This window comes from Megalobrama amblycephala, linkage group LG1 (genome assembly GCF_018812025.1).
Source record: "Megalobrama amblycephala isolate DHTTF-2021 linkage group LG1, ASM1881202v1, whole genome shotgun sequence".
In the NCBI taxonomy this organism is placed as follows: Eukaryota; Metazoa; Chordata; class Actinopteri; order Cypriniformes; family Xenocyprididae; genus Megalobrama; species Megalobrama amblycephala.
This window is the reverse complement of record NC_063044.1, coordinates 14,130,259-14,153,301: the sequence shown is the minus strand read 5'-3', so window position 1 is coordinate 14,153,301 and position 23,043 is coordinate 14,130,259. Positions and strand designations below refer to the sequence as shown.

Genomic DNA, 23,043 nt, shown 5'->3' with positions numbered 1-23,043 from the left:
TACAGGGATATCCTGGACGAAAACCTTCTCCAGAGTGCTCAGGACCTCAGACTGGGCCGAAGGTTTACCTTCCAACAAGACAATGACCCTAAGCACACAGCTAAAATAACGAAGGAGTGGCTTCACAACAACTCCGTGACTGTTCTTGAATGGCCCAGCCAGAGCCCTGACTTAAACCCAATTGAGCATCTCTGGAGAGGATCTGCAAGGAGGAATGGCAGAGGATCCCCAGATCCAGGTGTGAAAAACTTGTTGCATCTTTCCTAAAAAGACTCATGGCTGTATTAGATCAAAAGGGTGCTTCTACTAAATACTGAGCAAAGGGCCTGAATACTTAGGACCATGTGATATTTCAGTTTTTCTTTTTTAATAAATCTGCAAAAATGTCAACAATTCTGTGTTTTTCTGTCAATATGGGGTGCTGTGTGTACATTAATGAGGGAAAAAAATGAACTTAAATTATTTTAGCAAATGGCTGCAATATAACAAAGAGAGAAAAATTTAAGGGGGTCTGAATACTTTCCGTACCCACTGTAGCTTGAAAGCCAGCAGTCATTAAAAAAAGAACACTTATATTATGTAGAAATTGTTTCATTAACCACCCAATTTTCCAAAACAAAATGTGAGGTCATGGGACTTCACATCAATTTATATGATAATAATACTATGATTATTATTGCTGTTATTCAACTCTATATTATTCATATTATTCAAATCTTTTAAAACAGATTGGCAATGTTTAAAGCTAATAAACTATAGTCGTATCTGTAAATGCGAGCACAGTTCTGAAACATGGCAATCAAAAACACACCGACACAAAGTTATTTTTAAAGTTTTATTTGAATGTTCATACATCCTTTGTGCATCCTGTTACTTATGCAAGCTGAAATGTTACAGTACCGCAAGATCACTAGCTCTTTAAATAAACCCTATTCAGATGTTTTAAACATCAATAGGTTAATAGTTAAAGTAACAGTGTACTGTAGTGAAATGCAACTTTTTGTTATCATATAATGCACATTTTAAATCAAGGAGTATTGTAAAAGAGGTTCTCTTCAAAAGCATATTTATGCAGTCAAGTTAAAGTGCAATTCGCAAAAGGGAATGATGCATTTTAAGCAACTTATTTTTTGGCCATTGCATGGAAACGCATGTATTCACAGTTTTATCTTTTAAAATATATCTATCTATTTAGTTTTAAGACAATGCATTTCCATCAAACTGGTAATGTTAGATTCAAAGTGTGTGACTAACTTTGGGTTAGTTTATCATCCACCTTCATAAATGAAGAATTGAGAGAGATTGTGTAATAGAGAGCATCTACTTTGTTAGATCCTTCATGATCCGTAGAGAAGAGCCCCTGTAACTCTGACCAAAATGATTCCAGTGGTTCAGATAGTGGAACAGCTGGTATAATTGTTGCCTTTTTGCAAACCCAGCGGTCTTGGGGATCTTCTCATGGTAAGCATTGTAAAATGAGCTCCCAAAACCACCAAACATGCCGGAAATAGCCAGCTCGAACTCCGAATGGCCATAAAACGATGCTGGGTCAAAGATGATGGGACCATCAGAACATTCAGCCACATTTCCTCCCCAGAGGTCTCCATGAAGCAGAGCTGGAACCACTTCTATGTCTGTGAACAGCTGAGGAATCTTAAGCTAAACAAAGAGAAACATGAAACATTTTTGAGTGCCATACATATGCAGCACTGTATGTAGACTTAGGCCGTGTGTTCACCAAAGCGTTTTTTAGCCAGCTGAAAACGCTAGATGCTCTGCTTAAAATGCCTATCTGAGAGCGCTTCAGCAGCGCAGCGTTTTTTTCAGTTGAGATGCTTTATTGCTATGATATCCGCGGCACTGTTACTTATAACTGATTTTGCAGGTAATTTCTTTCAGACTATAATTTTCGACACAATGTGGAGTACTTACTATGTATGTTCGGAGAGCAGCAATATTAAATTCTCATCCATTTTGTTTCGTTCTCTGCTTGTTGATGTCGCTGTACAGCAAGAATGTTGTGACAGTTGGTCGGTGTTGTATTTGTCCCGCCCCTCCTCCACTCTGATTGGACGGCTGGCTAAAAAGTGACAGTGATGAGCGCAGTGTTTTACTCGAAGTTGAACATTCTTCAACTCGAGGCGACTGGTAAAAAACGCTGATCTCTCGGCGCTTGAGCATGAAGAAGACGCTCAGCGCCTCGTTACGCTCCTGGCATTTAAAAAACGTGCCGTTCCCATTGAAAACAATTGAAAAAGTACGCTAGCAGCTGGAAAAAAACGCTTTGGTGGACACACGGCCTTACAGACTGCATCATTAGCTTGTCATTCTTTGAATAAATTAAAGAGATAGTTCGCACCAAAATGAAAATTCAAATGAAAATCATTTATGATTTTCTGAAACAGTTTCGACTTCCATTGACTTCCAATGTAATTTTTGTCCACACAACTGACCCTCCGTAAATCAACCATAATGTAGAATCCACCATTTTGTCCGACAAAGCAGTCAGGGGAGTTAGTAGATTAACATCGGTGGACTTCAACTTGAAAAATGGTGTGTACTGACATCTTTCCGCAGTTGAAACAACATTTCTTCTGATGTTCATTCATGTTTATTTGATGCTATAAATGAACTAGTAGGAAGAGATGATCGGTTCATGAGCCGCTTGAACTGAGGCGCTACAGTGATCTGTCATGACACATTAAAGGGATAGTTCACCCAAAAATGAAAATTATCCCATGATTTACTCACCCTCAAGCAATCCTAGGAGTATATGACTATCTACTTTCAGACAACCACAGTCGGAATTATGTTTAAAAATATCCTGGCTCTTCCAAAGCTTTATAATGGTAGTGAACGGGGAGCCTGTTTTAAAGCCCAAAAAATGCATCCATCCATCATAAAAGTAATCCATATGGCTTCTGGGGGTTAATAAAGGCCTTCGGAAGTGAAGCAATTCATATTTATCCATATTAAAGGTGCCCTAGAATCAAAAATTGAATTTACCTTGGCATAGTTGAATAACAAGAGTTCAGTATATGGAAATGACATACAGTGAGTCTCAAACTCCATTGTTTCCTCCGTCTTATGTAAATCTCATTTGTTTAAAAGACCTCCGAAGAACAGGCGAATCTCAATATAACACCGACTGTTACGTAACAGTCGGGATCATTAATATGTACGCCCCCAATATTTGCATATGCCAGCTCATGTTCAAGGCATTAGACAAGGGCAGCCAGTATTAACGTCTGAATCTGTGCACAGCTGAATCATCAGACTAGGTAAGCAAGCAAGGACAACAGCAAAAAAAAATGGCAGATGGAGCAATAATAACTGACATGATTCATGATAACATGATATTTTTAGTGATATTTGTAAATTGTCTTTTTAAATGTTTCGTTAGCTTGTTGCTAATGTACTGTTAAATGTGGCTAAAGTTACCATCGTTTCTTACTGTATTCACGGAGACAAGAGAGCCGTCACTATTTTCATTTTTAAACACTTGTATAATGTATACTTCATAAACACAACTTCATTCTTTATAAATCTCTCCAACAGTGTGTAATGTTAACATTAGCCACGGAGCACTATCAAACTCATTCAGAATCAAATGTAAACATACAAATAAATACTATACTCACATGATCCAACACATGCGAACATCTTGTAAAGATCCATTTGAAGGTTATATTAGCTGTGTGAACTTTGTAAATGCACTGTATTATAGTCGAGAGCTCAGGAGGGCAGGGAGTGCAAGATTTAAAGGGGCCGCAGCCTGAATCGGTGCATAGTAAATGATGCCCCAAAATAGGCAGTTAAAAAAATTAATTAAAAAAATCTATGGGGTATTTTGAGCTGAAACTTCACAGACACATTCAGGGGACACCATAGACTTATATTACATCTTGTAAAAACTGGTTCTAGGGCACCTTTAAAACTTTATTAACTATAATAACTAGCTTCCGGCAGGCGGACGTACTCATCGATTTGCAAAAGAAGAGTAACCTCTGACCCGACGCATGATGCAATTACAGAGGAAAGAGCAAACACTGTCACGAAGTCTAAAACAAGAAATTTTTAAGAGAAGATAGTTATTTTAATTTATAACTTTTTAAATATGGATATTTCTCTTACAAAAACCCATCGCTTCGCTTCCGAAGGCATTTATTAACCCCCTGGAGCCGTATGGATTATATCTATGATGGATGGATGCATGTATGGGGGGGGCTTAAAAACAGGCCCCCCATTCACTACCATATTAAGGTTGGTAGAGCCAGGATATTTTTAAATATATCTCTGATTGTGTTCATCTAAAAGTCATATACACCTAAGATGGCTAGAGGGTGAGTAAATCATGGGATAATTTTCAATTTTGGATGAACAATCCCTTTAAAGAGCCACAAAACGTTATTTGTTTAAATTTCTTTAAAAATGACAAAATTTGACTTTGTTTCATATCACAAGTAACCTGCTCTGTCTTGTCCTCTTTGCTCTGCAATGTATTTTTTCACTGTGTGAGAACATTCTGTGTGGCGTGAGAGCGGCATGGCTTGTTGGACATAGCAACAGTAACTAAAGGGGGCGGGTCTTTGCAAACGGTCAATTAAGTCAATGGGAACCAAAACTCTTTGGTTACTAATGTTCTTCAGAATATTTTCTTTTATGTTCCACAGAAGAAAGAAAGTCCTACAGGTTTGGATCAACATGAGGGTGAGTAAATGATGACAGAATTTTAATTTGTGGATGAACTATCCCTTTACACTTTTGAGAGAAAGACTAGTGTCTTCTTTTGTCAGAAAAATAAAAGATGCTTTATAATAGTTTTCCTTAATTACATTTACATTAACAAACAATATTTTGTTTGTCCCAGTCAACATATAATGCAGATTTTCTGTTTTCAAATATTTTTGAGCAAGTTTTGGATTAACATTATATATAAATATCAAATTACTAATTTAATTTGTGTACTTTTACACTTTAAAACAATAGAACAATATACCATTTGATTTGATCATGATTTGGGAAACAAACAGTAATTGATTTGACTGACAAAAGTGGTCATTCTAACCCAGAATTGAGTCACATGGTTGGAGTGGAAAAGATGAAAGTAAGATGGTTTGGTTACATAAACCAAAAAAGAAAATTAATTTAAGAGGCCCAGAAACGTATAGCATCTCAACAAAAGATTATGAAGAATAACATACTTCACAATAGAACCAAAATAGTAATAATAATTACTTAATTTTTAGACAATAATTACAAAATTTATAATAATTACTTGGAGTTTGGCCCACAATTCCCTGGCCTCTCTGTCTCCGTACGACTGCTCCACCAAGCTGAGCTGGTGCTGCAGCCTTTGCTGGGAGTAAAAGGACACCCAATCATCCTGCCAGTCATTTACCTGAAAACCAAAGGAGAGATAAAAACCTCTCATTGCAAAGTATGTTTTAATATAAATCACTCTGTTTTTATGATCAGGCACCATACAGAGCAGAGATGCTGACCTGAGGGATATAACCACAGCATGTATTCACGTGAAACCCAAACCTGTTGGCTATTTCAACCTCAGACTGTCCCGATCCTTTCCCTTTTTAAATACAGAAATTATTATAAACAATAATGGCACTGAAAAGTCTATCAATGCAATATTAATAAAACATTACCAACAGTCTGCTGCTCCTTGTTTTGTTGCTCTATCTGTCTCTTGTTGTAAAGATGCAGGTCAGCTAGTTGTTCCCCCAGTTTTGATGAGTATCTACACAAACATAAACTATTTAAAAAAAGAGCACTTTCCAACAACGCCCAGAATGTTAATGTGATATTAACCCAATTCTCACTCCTATTACAATGATCCCAAACAGGCTCTATGGGTTCACATGATTACTTATTAAGGCTCCTCATATCCACATGCTCCATTACGAGAAGAGCTCCACTTCTCTCGAGGTCCAAGACCTTCACAGGCTTGGGCACTTTCACTGTGTTTGTGGACAGGATCGCTTCCAAGCTTGCCATCTCTCCAACAAACATCCTCCTAGCCTACAGAGAGAGATTAGAAAAAGTTCAACGATTAGTTGATGATGTTTCACATAGTTACAGGTAAACACTTTACACTAAGCATATACAATTACACGGTATGATGCAACATAAAACATTCATTTATGTACTTTCAAATAGTTATAAAGATAACATTGTATAATAAGGTTTCGTATTTATCATTAGTTAATCCATTAGGGCGGAATTAATTAATTATGAGCTATACATTATTACAGCATTTATTAACCTTTGTTAAAAAAAATATAATTTATCATTGTTCATGTTAGTTCACAGAGCAACTAATGTTAACAGGTACAAATTTAGATTTTAAAAATATATTAGTAAATGCTGAAATGAACATTGACTAATATTAATAAATGCTTTAGAAGTTTTGTTCATTGTTAGTTTTTGTTAGTTTATGTAAAGAGATGTAGTTGTGAATGAATGGAAGCAGTACATTCACAATTTGTGAAAATAAAAATTATAAAGACAATCAGAACATTTTGAAAATATTAATTTAAAAACGTTTTTCATTTTAATTTTGGTTATTTCTTTTTGTAGTTATAATTTTGTTATAATTCTTTTTTGATATGTTCACTATTTGCAGTGGAAATGTATTTACATATACTATTTACATGTAATATATATATAAATAAATATATTTATATATATTTATTTCACATACTTATAATAATAGTATAATAACTTACAAAAATGTACTGTCCCTGTTTTTTTATTATTATTTATTGATAATATGATGTGAGAATTCATTGGTATTCTGACCACTGAACTGGGAAAGAAAGAAAGAAAGAAAGAAAGAAAGAAAGAAAGAAAGAAAGAAAGAAACCCACATGAAAAAAATACTATAGTAATTTATTGTAAATACTATAGTGTTTTTGAACCATACTATAGAAAAGAACTTGAATTGATTTGTTGTGGTAATTATAGTTGCAACATAATATAGTAATATAACAAATTACTTTACCCAATACTGTACTAAGTTTTCTACAACTATAGGGTATTAGGGGTGTAACGATACGCTCAGGTCACGATACGGTACGTATCTCGATACGGAGTTCACGATACGATACGTATCACGATATTTTGAACAAAATGAAACTAAAATTCAAATAAGATTTATTAAAAAAACATGAACAAATTTCAATAATTTTCCTTGTTGTACATACAAGATCACATTTCAATAAAATAAATAAATATAAAATTTTAATAAAAACCTTCTGTATTCAAATTAACAGTTGAATAGGGCTGTCTGTCACTGAAAAAAAATGTTAAATTTAACATGAACTTAGAATTATGAATAGGGGCCGTTCACATATCGCGTCTAAAAACGCGTGGAAGGCGCGGCCGCACCGCTTCTCCTTCTTTCCAAAGCGCTTGCGCTCCCGTGGCGTCGGTCGTTGCTATGCAACCATGAACTGAGCTCTCCAAGAGGATCAGGATGTTTCTGCAAAGGATAAATGATTTCTAGCCCTTGCATTAGTTTTACTACGTGATATATTGATGGAGATAAGATATAAAAACCACCATGTACAGCTATGATCAGCTTTTCGGCTGAGCTTTTGATGTTTTGTTACGGAAAGGCCATAGCTGATCGGTTGATTCTTGTCACACGACCTGCGGTGCGCTTGCGGCATTCTGAGAAGTTGAGAATTGCATGCGCGTCGCGACCGCGTTGATCCCATTATGAGCGCGCCTGCCGCGCGGCTACATTTGAAAATAATAACTGACTTGCACGCGGAAAAGACGCAATATGTGAACGGCCCCACAGAACTTCTTAAAGCAAAGCATCGCAAGCGTCTTTTGCTTTTCTGTGAGCACAGCTGTTCCTGTGCACTGCGGTGAAAGAAAGCCACGACTTTTCTCACGCGACCATGCAAGAGACTTACATGAGAAACGTTTAAACCTGCTTGCAAGATTCAATGTGTGCCCGAAACACTTACTGAACTAGAGAGCTGATTGAGACACACCATCTACGATAAATCGTTACACCCCTAATACTTATAGTAATTTAAAAATGTGGTAGCATTGGATCTGGACAGGAAGGATAACTCTGGGAGTTGGAAGGGGTGTGTCGCGATTCTGCCTTCTCACATCGCGATACAGGTTCGTGGACCTGCGTATCGCGATTTCGGTTTCATATCGCATATCGTTACAGCCCTATAGGGTATATTATACTACAATACTCTAGTTTACTGTAGTAAAAACTAAAGTATACTACAGTATTTATTACAGTTTATCACTTCACTATAGTTAATACTACAGTATGGTGTGCATTCATTTACGCTCGATACGCATGTAATGCACTTAACTACACCAAACTGTACTGTACAATAGCCTACCAAATCATATAAAGCACATATACATCAAACACATATAAAGTAACATTGCAAGACTGCAATGTAAAAGCAACGCGTGGAGCTCAGTATGTGCATGATGTGTGTGCGCGCGCACCTCGCTCTTGTGGTTGATCTTGACGAACACTCTTCCAGTGTCAGTGTCAAAGCTCTGGCCTTCACTGATGCATCCTCCTCCTGAATGACCAGTGCTCTTCAGAACAGACGTGCCCAACTCTCTCTTCAGCAGCGCCTCCATCTCACTGCACAATGCTCATAGAACCATAAAATCAATTTAAAACTATTCGTTTCTGCAAAACTGCTTCATATTGTCATTTCTTACTTACAAGTGCTGAGTAAATATCTTCAGGTGCTGACATGCGCTCGTACAAGTTACAACAACACAGACGTGTGTGCAGAGCACTGTGCAGGATTACTGTTGAGATGTCAAAATAAAAGTCATGAGTCCGTGCCGTAGGCCTGATGCTCCACCTGTTTTTCTTTTCTGTCGCTTCTGCATTGTCTATAATAGCGCGTTTCTGATAGAGATTGTAGGGATTAATATATATATATATATATATATATTAAAAGACTGCAAATTAAAATTAAGAGATATAAAAATGCATAAACATGATGAAACCCAGATGAATCTATAGAGGCTGGCTTAAAAAATAGTTCTGTGTTTTTTAGCTTGTTTGCTGTACAACAGTATGTGGTGCTTGTGCTTAGTGCAAGTGAACGGTAGTGCAAATAAGCATATTTATAAATTAGACATTCTAAATAATATTTCTTGAATGTAAAAAAATAAATAAAAATACAGAAATAAAACGGCATATAGTACACATCTATTGGTGTGGCCATAACTGGCAGAGCACCCATAGTTTGTAGGGTACTTCTTCAGCTGGATCCCAAATGGCACCCTAAACATTCATGGCCTTCCTACGAGTCTGCACTTTCGTGACATAACGACGCTTTGACTGTCGGGAAGAAGTCTGCCACGGAGCTCGCACCAGTGCGGGCTCAGCAAAAGTAAGCATTGAGGGCGCATATAGGCCGCAAAGGGGGCGCTCGCGAGGCTTCTGGTCTCGTGGACTTAACGAACATGACAAGACCGAAAGTGCTATGAAGTGTGTCATTTGGGATTCAGCCTTCGTCTACTTATGCTACCTTCACGTGCTATCGGAAATTTGATAATTCCCACTTCTGAAGTCGTGATTACGAACTCATCGCATTCAAGTTTTGAAATGGGAGGGTGTTCATGCATTTTTTACCTAGGAAATTCGTATTTACGATAATTCTGAGAGTACGTGAAGGCAGCATTACCTCGTCATCTTCTTTTTAGGTATCAATGTGTGATCGGCAGGACTATTTTGTGCTTGAGCGCCACCAAGTCGTGTTTTACTGTAACTTCAGCAGCTCCAGGCATGTGAACAAAAGAGCCAATTTAATCGGTCGGCCGGTTTTTTAACACTGCGCGTCAAACCAAAAAAACAAACCAAGGCGTTTTTTTAAAAAAAAAACGCTTTTACGCCTGCCGTTTTGTCTGTCGGTGTGGACACTCACATTGGCGCCCTTTGTTTAGTCATGACTCATGAGGCGTTAAATGTTTGCGATAAGCACGCACGATAATCACACTCTAAAGGGCTGGCAGTTATGAAGCAGAGACTGTCCCACTGGATAGTGGATGTGATAGCACTAGCTTACTGTTTATGGATGGAATTTTTTTTTTTTTTCTGAAACATTTTAGTTGATTGTTCATCAAACTTTTTATAAACATCAATAGTTTCAGATGTGTCACAGAACACGAACACTTTCCCATAACTTTTGCGAAATGATCAAATGAACATTTCTCTTAATTTCTCTAATTTAACCAAGATAACCATCATATGACTAATATAAAACAAAACATTATTCATTCAGTTTTGAACATTCAGAGGACATTCAGAAATAACGTTTTCATAACTTAGCTGGGCATCAACTTTCTAGGAGCTAACAATTATATAGCATGCAGAAAAAAAGCATGTGTTTAGTGTGTAAAAACAACTAGTGTTATGATAGCCTGAATGTGCTCTTCAGAGCAGTGGCGCCTCTTTAGTGATTAGAGCCCGACCGATATATCGGCCAGCCGATATTATCGGCCGATATGAGCTAATTGCATTTAAATCGGCATCGGCGTTTATAACGGCCGATGAAACATGAGAAACATGTTATGAGTGTTGCATAGTTTGCCCACCAGAGGGAGCTCTGCAACTCCCCAGTTGACAACAGCGCCTGAAATCCACTACAGAAGAAAGTATTGTTGTACTCTTTTGACGGTGAGTCTGTCATTCGTCATGTGAAATGATTGTAGATTTAGTTCATACACTGTATATAAAAACAGTGTGGTAGTTCTAGCTAACGGTCCTATCATTATCACTTATAAATATTCTGTAACATCACTTACAGCTGCTAATGCATTGCTATATTAGATTACCCACAAAGCTAATACCATGTTTATCAGTGGAAGAGCGCGAACGTTAATAAGAGGTCAAATTATAACGTTAGCGTTTAACTTATTCTAAATATATCTGCAGTGTTTCCCATTTAACTTATTTTAATTTTATTTTCAATTCATTGACATGGTTTTGTGGAATATTGAATTTGTTTGGTATAGCTCTTTTACTTTAACTTTAGTATTATAATTTATTTACAGTACACACCCAGACTGTTAAAACCAGCTTCAACTGGAAGTAAGTAAAACTGTTAAATGTTTAAAACCAGACTGTTTTTTGATCATTAAAAAATATATACTTTTGATGTGCAATTGTTTAGTCATTGAGACTGTAATCTAAGGCTTTTTTTAACATAATCCCTTCTGGAAAATGGTTTATACAGCCCACATACATAGAACAGGCAGATATTTTGCTATTGAATGTCGTGTAAGTGTAGTTTATAGGAAATGGGTCTAATATCCAGTTTATTTTCAAAATCAAAATATCGGTTTATAAATCGGCTCTTTTCGAGTTAATATCGGCATCGGCCCCCAAAAATCCATATCGGTCGGGCTCTATTAGTGATGTTGAAACTCTTTACTATTTATAGCTGTCCAAAGAGGTGGACTTAGAGGTTTTGGCAAAAAAACAAAACAAAACAAAAAAAAACAACAAAAAAAAAACAGATATTGCCATTAAAGTGAAATTACTTAACCTAAACATACAAGCCTGATTTAAAAAAAAAAAAAAAAAAAATGCTTATTTAAAAGAAAAAGTGGCAGACGAACTTAGAGGTTTTTACTGAAGAGGATTAGGGCCAAGCAATAATAAAAAAAAAATAAAACCATCTCGAGATTAAAGTTGTTAAATTTCGAGAAAAAACTCGTTAAATTTCGAGAAAAAAATCTAAATAAAATGTTGAGAATAAAGTCATTAAATTACGAGAAAAAACTCGTTAAATTTCGAGAAAAAAGTCGAGATAAAATGTTGAGAATAAAGTCATTAAATTACGAGAAAAAAGTTGTTAAATTATGAGAACAAATTAGTAATTTAATGAATTTGTTCTTGTAATTTAACGACTTTTTTCCCTCACAATTTAATGAGTTTATTCTCAACATTTTATTTAGATTTTTTTCTCGAAATTTAACGAGTTTTTTCTCGAAATTTAACAACTTTAATCTCGAGATGGTTTTATTTTTTTATTATTGCTTGGCCCTAATCCTCTTCCGTAGGTTTTTGTACAAAGCAGAGACTCTTCTTACTTTTGATATATTGCATGTTCAGATATTCATACAACAAAATATTCTGGGGGCCATTAAACATTTGTGAAAATGCTAAAAAAATAAATGCTGGCTGGCAACTTTTTTTTTTTTTTATGCTGACAGAGAAAGAGTTAAAGGGATAGTTCATGGCAGGAGCATGTTGAACTGAAAATTTCCTCCACTCAAAACCAGTAAAACACTTTGCCATTGATGAATTGAGGGAAAATGTGCACAAATGTGCTCTTGGTGAAAGTGTACAATTAAGCAAAATTGAACTGAATTGAACAATCCAAAAAGGGCACAAAATGAACTCGCCTCTCCTCTCCAATGGCCTTTCAGTTACCAGTGGCAAGCCCTGTTCTTCACTGCAGTGATCTCATTGTTCAAAGTTCTCATTTCCTCACAAATGATACATATGATGTGGTCATCTTATGGCATTTTACTAGCCAAGCCTTTACGAAGTTGGGTCAATCTGGGTTCAGTCTTTGCACGTTTTTCTCTTTATCTAACTGACATGGGCCAACATTGGAAACTGACCTTGTTTTACGTGAATGTCACATATTTAATCTCTGGGATGGGGCTCACCTGCTGTCACTAAGTACCAGGCTGTTTGAATTTTGGAGCGGATACATTTTTTCTTTTACTGTTATAAACACCAGTCCTTCATGCATAAAAAACACATGCAAAGTGCTAAAATACAGAAACAGACGTCCCACGATTCCCTTGTGTAAACATTGTAAATACAAAGTATTCATGTTTAGCCATTCTATCAAACGGGAGCTGCTTCTGCTAGGATGACATGAGCTTTCAGATCTCTGACACTTCATTCCAAGCCAAACATCATTGTCTTTTCATACTATATATATGTTTTTTTGTTTTTTTTTTGTAGATGGAAAACAAGCACCTTTGTCATCTTTGCAGCTAAAGCACAACTTCAAATAAAAGCGGAGCAATGGATATGTCTTGAATAATGGAGCCTTGGTGTTACAAAGGTTGAGGACTATTGAATTAAAGAGCAGCATTAACGACATTCATTCACCTTCTAAGCTTGATTTGATCCTGATTGTTATTATGACAGTGATGTATGCATTAAAGTAGACTACTGCAGTGTCATAATCAAGGGAGGAACACAATTACATGTTTCCTGCTCCCTGTAGAGAGAGTAAGTAAGACTTCACACTGACAGACTCTCTATAGAGCAATGGGTTTGTTATAGTTGTGTTGTGGGAGAGGGAATTGTGCAAGTAGAAGGCCAGGAGGATGAAGCAGAAGTGTGTAAAGGTATATGTATAGTGCCAGAAACTCACAACGCCTTTAAAACTCTCCAAATGTGATGTGTAGATCACTTCAAAAAAGCCTGCATACTGAACAATGAAAGGGAACCACCAGTTGCACGACACTGCTTTAATGAAAAGCAAAGGTTTCAATCACACGTGACCTTTCTGTGAGGCCAATATGATCTGGGGCAACAGAAGAAGCACTTAGATGTTCTCTTAGATGAGGGATGTCCAATCCTGCTCCTGAAGGGCCAATCCTGCACAGTTTAGCTACAACCAGCGCCAATACACTTGCCTGGAAGTTTCTAATGAGTCTAAAGACCTTTTGTTTATGCAGTTTTTCTTTGACTACCTGGTGAATCGACACCCCCAGGGCACAGTTGCCACCTTGTGGATAAAGTAATTATTGCAAAAAAATAAAAAATAAACGCGCATGTGCGACCTCCGCGTACAAACTCACGCACGCTGTACATTGACCCTCGTGTACGCATAAAAAGCGAAGTATACTTTGGGCTTAAGTTGACCGAGTGGATCTCTGAGCTGGTGCGAGTGAGTGGAGGAGGGACTAATTAGCATATTCATAGATCCACGTTACACGTATAATAAATGAAGCAAAGGTGTAGAGTTACATTCAAGCTATTTTAAGGCATGTAGAAGTTTTTAACAGGAAATTTGAATGATTTGGTGATCAAAGATACATTTTATGGAATAGAATTACTGACTACAGGAGGACTTTAAGGGCATTGGGGGCAGTTTCAGACACAGCCCTTGGTTAACTTATGGTTGGAGTTAAACTCTGCAGGATGCAGAACCTGATTTCACTAAGTGCAACAAGTGGTCCCACTTTATATTAAGTGGCCTTAACTACTATGTACTTACATATAAATTAATGATTTGATACAATGCACTTATTGTGTGTATACATGTTTTTACATTGTATTTATATTTTAAAAACACCTGCATGTAATTACATCTGTAATTAATTTCTGTAATTACATTTATAATTACACTCTTGACCCATCCCTTACACCTTACCCCTACCACTACCGCCAAAGCTTTCCCAAACCTTACCCGTATTCCACCTCAATAGCAGCAAAAGTGTTTTGCAATTCAATATGAACCCAATAAGTACATTGTACTTATTTTTTGATGTAAGTACATAGTAGTTAAGGCCACTTAATATAAAGTGGGACCCAACATGTTCCTGGATCAACATCTTTGTTGATCCTGGAACAACATTCCAAACAACCAATCAGATTTGAGGGACAGGTTCACAGTTTATATCAAGTTTAGGCTTGCAACCAGGGTTAGGTGCTTCTACATCTCTGTTATTCACATATCTTTTCCCTTTGATTTTAAGAATAACTTATGGGTAGGGTTAGATTTATGATATGGACAGGAATGTTCCAGGATCAAGAAAATATGTTGACCCAGGAATGCATCTAACTCGGCAAAATCAGGACATGCCTGCAAATTTTCATTTTTGGGTGAACTATCCCTTTAAGAAATTGTTAAAAAATATTACTTAATGATCAGATGAAGGAATGCAATATTTACTTCCACATATTCAAACTTGTTGCATCCCATTTGTTATGAGACATGCAAGAGCAATTTATCCACTTTTTGACAGCCCCTTTAACTTGCCTGTTTCTGAAGAGAGTTATCAGGAAATTGTAGCTAGCTGTAGATTTTATCTTTCTTTTGAATATTTGCAGCACAAAGACAACATTACCAAGGACCTCTACAACACTCTACAGCTTGGTGCGATGCCAGTGGTACCGGGCTCATCTAGACAGAACTTTCATCCCTGAGATGCATTTATCTACGTCGATGACTTCCCCTCTGAGAGCTCTAGAGAAGTATCTCCTTTTGAGCAGACATGAGGCACTGTACAGCCAGTACTTCAACTGGAGGCGACATTTTGAAGTGAAAATCAGTTCATTCCCTGCTGAGCATGATTGCTACAGCTGTGATTACATCAGGAGACACAGAGTATCAAGTGTTCACGAATCCTCACCAATGCTTACCAGTGAGGGATTACAGGAGCCATGGTCCTAAACTCTCTTAAACCCATCAGACATTGTATATTTTATTAATTCTGATTCATTAACATGAAAATTAGCTTTTATTTAAAGTATAAGGAATATATATGTTTTCTCTCCTAATCTGTGCTACTGTATTTTATGTTAACCAGCAGTCCAAAATGTCGCTATACCCATTTGTCACAAAAAAGGACTGCTAATCCTTAGTAATCTAGTAACAAACTCACTAAGTTGGCATCAAGGCACGTCCGAATATAATGATTGTTTCACTTCCTGTCTCCTGAGATACCTTCATCTGATCGATTTTTGAAGACAGCATATCCTTCACTGCCTTTGATATTCCACAATCCTGTGCTTTCCATTCTGTGACAGTTGAGCTAAAAATAAAGCTGGCATCTGGAAGTTGCAGTTGGAAGACAGTTTATAAGGCCTTGTTTTCACCTGGTATTAAGATGTGTTTTGGTCAATCATCAGTTCACAAGTGGACAATGTTTTGAGCTTGTTCATTTTCAGCCATGTCCAGAGGTAGTCGAAAACGCATTTGACCAGATTGCTTTTGTAGTGTAGACAGTCACGTCGTCGAATGTGTTTGAACAGCACTAAAAGACCTACTGACATTATGGGAAGCGCTTAGCCAGATGGGATTTAAACTTCGTCCGCCGTAGACCGAAGTTTGGTTTAAAGACGAAAAACGTACAAAGCGCAACGTTTTCTCACCATTCCTGATTTCTAAAGGCCAGAACACACCAAGCCGACGCCAACGAACTAGTGGCGACGAAAGCAGACTGTGGGGTTGGCTCACGTCGGCAGCGTCTATGTCCAAAGTTGCCCTGACACACCAAACCGACGCTCGACAGTCGACGGCCAAGTAGCACGTCAGTTCTGCGCCTGCGTGAGATGAAATGTCTTTCCGTACCAGCAGGTGGCAGTATCTGAACAGCCAATCAGAATGATCAGATGGCCCGACGGACCGACGAGCTCCGACGCCGATTCAACATTTCGAATTGGCCGAAAAAAAGCCGACGAGGACCAACTTCAGCCGACGGTGCAGATTCAGAACACACTGAGAAAACTTAGTCGGCCGACGAACAAAAACTGCCCGACGGCCGACTGTCGGCTTGGTGTGTTCCTGCCTTAACACTCACTCACACGTAAAAAATGATTTTATGGTGAAGTAAATACTACAGAAAAAACAAATGTAATTTTGACATGAAAAAGTTAGTTCAGGCAAGAATTTTTTAAAAAAACTCAGCAAATTCTATATTAGTACTCAATTTAAGCATGTAGAAATTAAAGCGTAAATATCAACATTATAAAATTAGGTAAAACTACTTAACTTTTATTAACTATTCTAGTGTTTTCATCATGTACTGGGCCTTGAATAATTAATGAGGTCGATTTTTCACTGTTTTCTAGCTGTATTTACACTGTTTTATCATTGCTTTTGTGGTTATGTTTAATAACTTGCCATTTTGTGACATTTGGAGTTCATTTTCTACTCAAAATGGCACATTCACACTCAAAAATTATCGATCGAATGTTACCGTCATTGTGTATTGTGTACCAAGTATTGAGGTCTCTGTGTTCAGGTGCCACCTTATTTCTAATATGTAGATATGGTGTTTATGCAATATCCATTGTATTATTTACTTAGATGTTTCCAAGTAAAGCATACACTTTAAAACATGTTTTAATTCTGTGTTATATTGTTTGAGTAAAATGTATTGCAAAAGAAACTTCAACTAAAGTAGAAATTACCAAGTTACAATTACTCCTTTGTAAATTTTACTTAAAGGGATAGTTCACCCAAAAATGAAAATTTGATGTTTATCTGCTTACCCCCAGTGCATCCAAGATGTAGGTGACTTTGTTTCTTCAGTAGAACACAAATTATGATTTTTAACTACAACCGCTGCCGTCTGTCAGTGGTATAATGCAAGTCAGCGGGAACTTGGACTATAAGAGTAAATAAAACACGACAGACAAATCCAAATTAAACCCTGCGGCTCGTGACGACACATTGATTTCATTAGACACGAAACGATCGGTTTGTGCGAGAAACCGAACAGTATTTATATCATTTTTTACCTCTAATACACCACTATGTCCAACTGTGTTCATCACTCGATTCGTGAGGTCTGATCGCGCTCTGACAGCGGCAGAAACAATCTCAAACCGATCGTTTCGTGTCTAATGACATCAATGTGTCGTCACGAGCCGCAGGGTTTAATTTGGATTTGTCTGTCGTGTTTTATTTACTTTTATAGTCCAAGTTCCCGCTGACTTGCATTATACCACTGACAGACGGCAGCGGTTGTAGTTAAAAATCATAATTTGTGTTCTACTGAAGAAACAAAGTCACCTACATCTTGGATGCACTGGGGGTAAGCAGATAAACATCAAATTTTCATTTTTGGGTGAACTATCCCTTTAAGTTAGTTAAGTAGAGTTTACTTAATTCCATATGTGAAATTTCCTTAAAAAAATATGCATGCAAAAACTTGCAAAAGAAAAATAAGTAGGTTTTACACACACACACACACACACACACACACATATATATATATATATATATATATTTTAGTGCAGCATTCGCCGTGGTCTAGCGGCTGTCAGAGCACAAATGAAAGCTGCAGCTCTCCGTATGTTTTTCTATTGTCTCAGTCACATTCGTATGTAAATTGTGCAAGCTTATTTTGTCCATTAGATTGAAAGATCAGAAATAACCTATTCATTAACCCGCTTATAGACACTCCCCTCGAAATCAGGAAAGAAGTGTTTGTAAGTGGACAAAAGAGACTGAGATTAAAACACCAGGGGCCCTATCTTGCACCCAGCGCAATTGACTTTGTACACCGACGCATGTGTCATTCCTATTTTGCACCCGCGCAAAGCGCGCTTTTCCCTCCACAGAAGCACGTCGCTAAACTAGTGAATGAACTTGCGCTCCCTGGGCGGTTCAGCGCAAAAAAGGAGGTGTGTTCAGGCGCATTGTCCGCGCATTGCTATTTTAAGGAGCTGAAAATAGACTGCGCCATAGACCAACTCAAACCTGGTCTAAAGTCAATGGCGCAATATTTTTTTGTTAGAGCGCGTTGGTAGAAACTGCGCCTCTGGGCGCGTCCACAGTGCGCGTTGACTTTGCTTATTACACACAGGGATGCGCATCACACAAACATGCCAAATATTAAAAACAAAAGGATTACAGTGTAAAAGAATATTATTGTGTACATAAATATAAAAATGTAATGATGAATAGTCATTGCGTGTATAGAATTAGGCTACCTATTTTCAATTCAGCCTATTACTACTTATAATGATGAACAAAATTGGCTAATTAATTGAACAATCGTGCCAATACACACACACACATATATATTAACTGACTCATCGCGTGTACGCCATGTAAATAGCAATCCGCCATGGCGCGAGCGCATCTCGCTCTTAAAGGGAATGGGAGATGACACTCTGATTGGTTTATTTCACGTTACGCCCAAACCACACCTATGAATAATGAAGCTACTTCAGACCAACCCATTTTAGATTTGCGCCGGGCGCAAGAGCCATTTATCCCGCCGGGAAAATAGCAACAGCGCCGAGACCCGCCCACAAAGTTACTTGCGCTTCGCGCTTTGACACTTGCGTTTCAGATCGTTAAAATAGGGCCCCAGGTGTAAACGGGTATGTGTCTCCCTTGTCTACTTGTGAGCCGATCCACCAAAACGCTTCTTAATACCAGGTGTAAACAGGGTAAACAGGGCCAACATTTTCCACTTTTGATGTCATTTCTAGCAAGAAATTACTTTTGTAGTAATTATTCGCTAAGTTATCAGCAAATCTCTCTCTATTTTGCTGTAGATCATGAAACCGTTACACTGCCTCAGAAATCAGTTTTGTGAAGTACTTTGTTCACAAACGCTGCCTGCAAAGTCAGTGCCTGAATTAGCAGCAAGGCAACAAATCAGCTAGGCTATGTATTCAGACGCAGCACCGCCTCAAGTCCAACACACCTTGTATAAAAGCCACTCACTATTGCATGCGAGTAAGGGTTTATGAATGTTTCACATTATGCATATAAAATCATCATTTACAGACAAAGTATTATGAAAGAATTTACTTACAGTTTGCGATGTAGCTTCTGTCAGATCCAATACTGACTGCTTTCATCTGTCAACAAAAGTTTCTTGCAAACTCTCCATTACACTGTGACTCTGCAGTCAAATTCTGCAACAAACATCCTCCAGCGCTATCCTTGACACCAATAAAACTAAACACTAAACTCTTTCCTTACTCTGGTATCCTTCTGAAGTCTCCAATTGTGCAAATGAGCTGTTTAAACTGGGCGCATCAAAGTTCCTTTACACTTCCATTTGTCTTCTTGTCGGCAGACTCGGCATCTACTGAATCCATACAGTGTACACAGAGTCAATGATGGTGCGATGATGTACAACTATTTGTCAATGTCTTTCTCTGGAGGCAGGCATATGCAAATGTTATTTGCCCAAAATAACAAACCCCGCAATATCCAAAATGAGACATTTTCGGAGCTTGATTAAAAAATGCTTTGTTTATAATAAGGAGAACGTTTTAGGCTGTGAAAGTCGCAGAATGTTTTGATGGTAAATAACTCTTCATCAAGGCAAATTTGATTTTTGATGTCATGACCCTTTTAACTGCTTTTTGGTAATTTAGGACAAAAGTGTGCGTAAAGGGAAAAAGAGGCGAGAATTGTTTTTAACATTTTTTTAAATGTTTGATTTATTTATTTATTTTGGCCTAATAAACACCTGAACACACACAAAACTATAAATTAATAAAAGAACACAATTTATTTACATACTTTCTATTTTATGTTTTTTGATGACTTTCAGATATCACACATTTAATAGATTTTTGAATGGAAGTTCCCCAAACCGGAAGAGCCACCCATAATTCAAAACGCAGTAGGCTCGTCAGGAATAAGGTGGATACACCCGGCATGTACCTACCACAAGACAAGCAGAGAGAGTAAATGGGTCTGTTGTCATAACATAAATAACCACTGGGTGCTGCTGTGCCCCCATCCATTGAGCATTAGGCTGCAACAACTGGGCTGAAATGAACATGATGTGTTTCCAAACACTAGGGAATAACTTCTGTTTATTACACTTCAATGTACAACTTGAGCAATAACATTGACTCTCTGTTGCTATTCAGTGGTATATGACAAGCAAACAATTTTTTCTTTTGCTACTAATTCACTGGTTGCATTTTGGCAATGCATATGCTTCGACAGGACCTTCCTAATTAGGCCCCAATGCATGAAATTAATGAGTTTAAAGAAAACTTGTTACAGTCAAAATGGCAACGCTGCTATTTATTTGAAAGGAATTGGGCTTATGGGTATTATGGTATATTGAGAGCCCTGCTACTTAAACATAATGAGGAGCTGGTAGTAAAATGAGAAAAATATTAGAGCAGGCTGTGTCTCTCTTCAGTTAGCTTGGCCAACCTGGGTGTGATTATGCACAAGGAGGATTCGCATGGACAGCAGCAGCGCTGAAGTGACTGGCACCCGTTTATTACATTTCCAACTTTCTGGCAAAGGTGACCGAGATGACAAAGTTGTGCGCAGTTTGTTAGTGTGAACGCTTAAATGATACATTTTTTTTTTTTACACAGCAGGTGCTGACTTCAGTTTAGTTTAATGGCAGCACTATAATTTGTTGTGTTGGGTCGCTAACAATATTACTAGGGCCGCCAACTCTCACGTATTCAACGTGAGACTCACGCAATTAGCCTTTCGCCGAGCCCCGCCCCCCTTAGTTACTGTTGCTTTGTCCGACAAGCCGTGGCGCTGTCACTCCACACGCAGTGAAAAATACATCGCGGAACAAAGAGGATACTGACCACACATCGACAGACAAGACAGAGCAGGTTACTTATGATATTAAACAAAGTCCCAGCTTTCAAACCGTGTAGTTATTAAAGAAATTCAAACAATAAAAACCGTTTTGTTGCTCTTTAATGTGTCGTGACAGATTGCTGTAGATCCTCAGCTCAACCGCTCGTAAAAACCGATCATCTCTTCCTATTAGTCCATGAACATGAGAATGAATGTTGTTTCAAACGCGGAAAGACGTCAATACACACCATTTTTCAAGTTTAACTCCACCGAGGTTAATCTTTTAACTACTGGCTGCTTTGTCGGACAAAATGGCGGATGCGGCGTTCTGATTGGTTAGATCGCTTGTCAATCAAACTCCCTGCGAAAGGTCAATTGACTTTGAACACTTCTCACGCCACACATTCATATTCTCATGCTGAGAGACAAAATAGAGCAGGTTACTTTTGATATGAAACAAAATCTCAGCTTTCAAATTCGGTCAATTTTATTATGAAATTCACAAAATAAATACCGTTTTATGGCTCTTTAATGTGTTGTGACAGATCGCTGTAGCACCTCAGTTCAAGCGGCACGTGAACCGATCATCTCTTCCTCTTTACTTCCAGTTATAGCACGAAATAAACAAGAATGAACATCAGAAGGTATGTTGAAAGATACATTACACCTTACTGAAATGTATCATGTCTCAAGTAATCGCTCAATCAGTGTTTCAACCGCAAAAAGACATAATTAAAACAGCTTCATCAAACCGATTATTTAGTTGCATAGCTATTGTAGCATCAAGGGGCAGTAAGAACCCAAACTAGACCAACAGTAGCCTTTCTTTGATTTCCAGCAATGCATACATTTTAGAAGTTTGATTTCAGGCAGACTAGAACAATAATTTGTCTTTTTAAATAAATGTCATGTAAACATTTAAGCCCAATTGTGCACGTCCAAAAAAATTTATTTAATAATTAAAATATTTGATAACGTATTGTCTCGTGTATATTTGGATATGGATGAAAACTAAAGCTTGACTACAAAAAAACCTGCAGTAGCTTGATTTTTAATTGCACTTGTACATATATAGAGTCTACCAGTGGGGGTCAGCTACTAACTAGCTAAACCTTGACCCCCCTGGATGCTATAGTAAGTATATGCAATGAATCTGGATCATTCCCAGTATTAACAGCAAGGTTGTACTTGATTATAATAGGAGCAATCTAGTTTAGTAGCATCATGCTGTTCCGCTCACCTGCAGTGTAGAGAGTCTGTAAGAAATGCGACTCTTTTATTGCCCTAAAAACAAAACACTGGTGATTTCACACTATTGCACCCCAGGCCATCACCTATCACCCTCCTCTCTTTTTATCGCTATCTCTGTCTCTCGTTTTCCCTCCTCCATTGCATCACTCTCTGAATTATTAAGCTCTGTCATTCTTTCCGAGGGAATCCGTCTCTCATCAGATCTGTAGGCCATCTCATCTGCTTCACCGCTCTTTCACCTCAAGCGCCAACACTCGCAATGTTGCCTCCTGACAGACAGGAAATCACTCAAATCACTGCCCTTACACACACACACACACACACACACACACACACACACACACACACACACACACAATGTACACTCTTGTACCTTTTTCCTGTTCTTGGCACACAGTCATTTAATCAGTGCTTGCAAATACAGTAACTAAATAAAATCTGCAATGCTAAAGCACATTTTTCAGTAACA

The 23,043-nt window shown here is 37.7% G+C and overlaps 1 protein-coding gene across 2 annotated transcripts; it reads right to left on the bottom strand.

Moving 5' to 3' along the window:
* Positions 1-821: 821 nt before the first annotated feature.
* LOC125263621 (fructosamine 3 kinase related protein) lies at positions 822-19,808 on the bottom strand. 2 transcript variants are annotated; one of them, XM_048182686.1, is made up of 8 exons: positions 19,561-19,808; positions 8,735-8,823; positions 8,506-8,660; positions 5,885-6,036; positions 5,664-5,755; positions 5,505-5,587; positions 5,279-5,401; positions 822-1,659 (listed from the first exon to the last, which is right to left on the bottom strand). In XM_048182686.1, exons 3-8 carry the CDS (start codon positions 8,644-8,646, stop codon positions 1,321-1,323), a joined length of 930 nt encoding a protein of 309 aa, XP_048038643.1. In that variant the 5' UTR covers positions 8,647-8,660; positions 8,735-8,823; positions 19,561-19,808; the 3' UTR covers positions 822-1,320. The 2 variants fall into 2 exon arrangements, with proteins under 2 accessions (XP_048038643.1, XP_048038633.1); XM_048182676.1 differs by having other exon boundaries at positions 8,506-8,650; positions 19,561-19,806.
* Between the last annotated feature and the right edge of the window lie 3,235 nt (positions 19,809-23,043).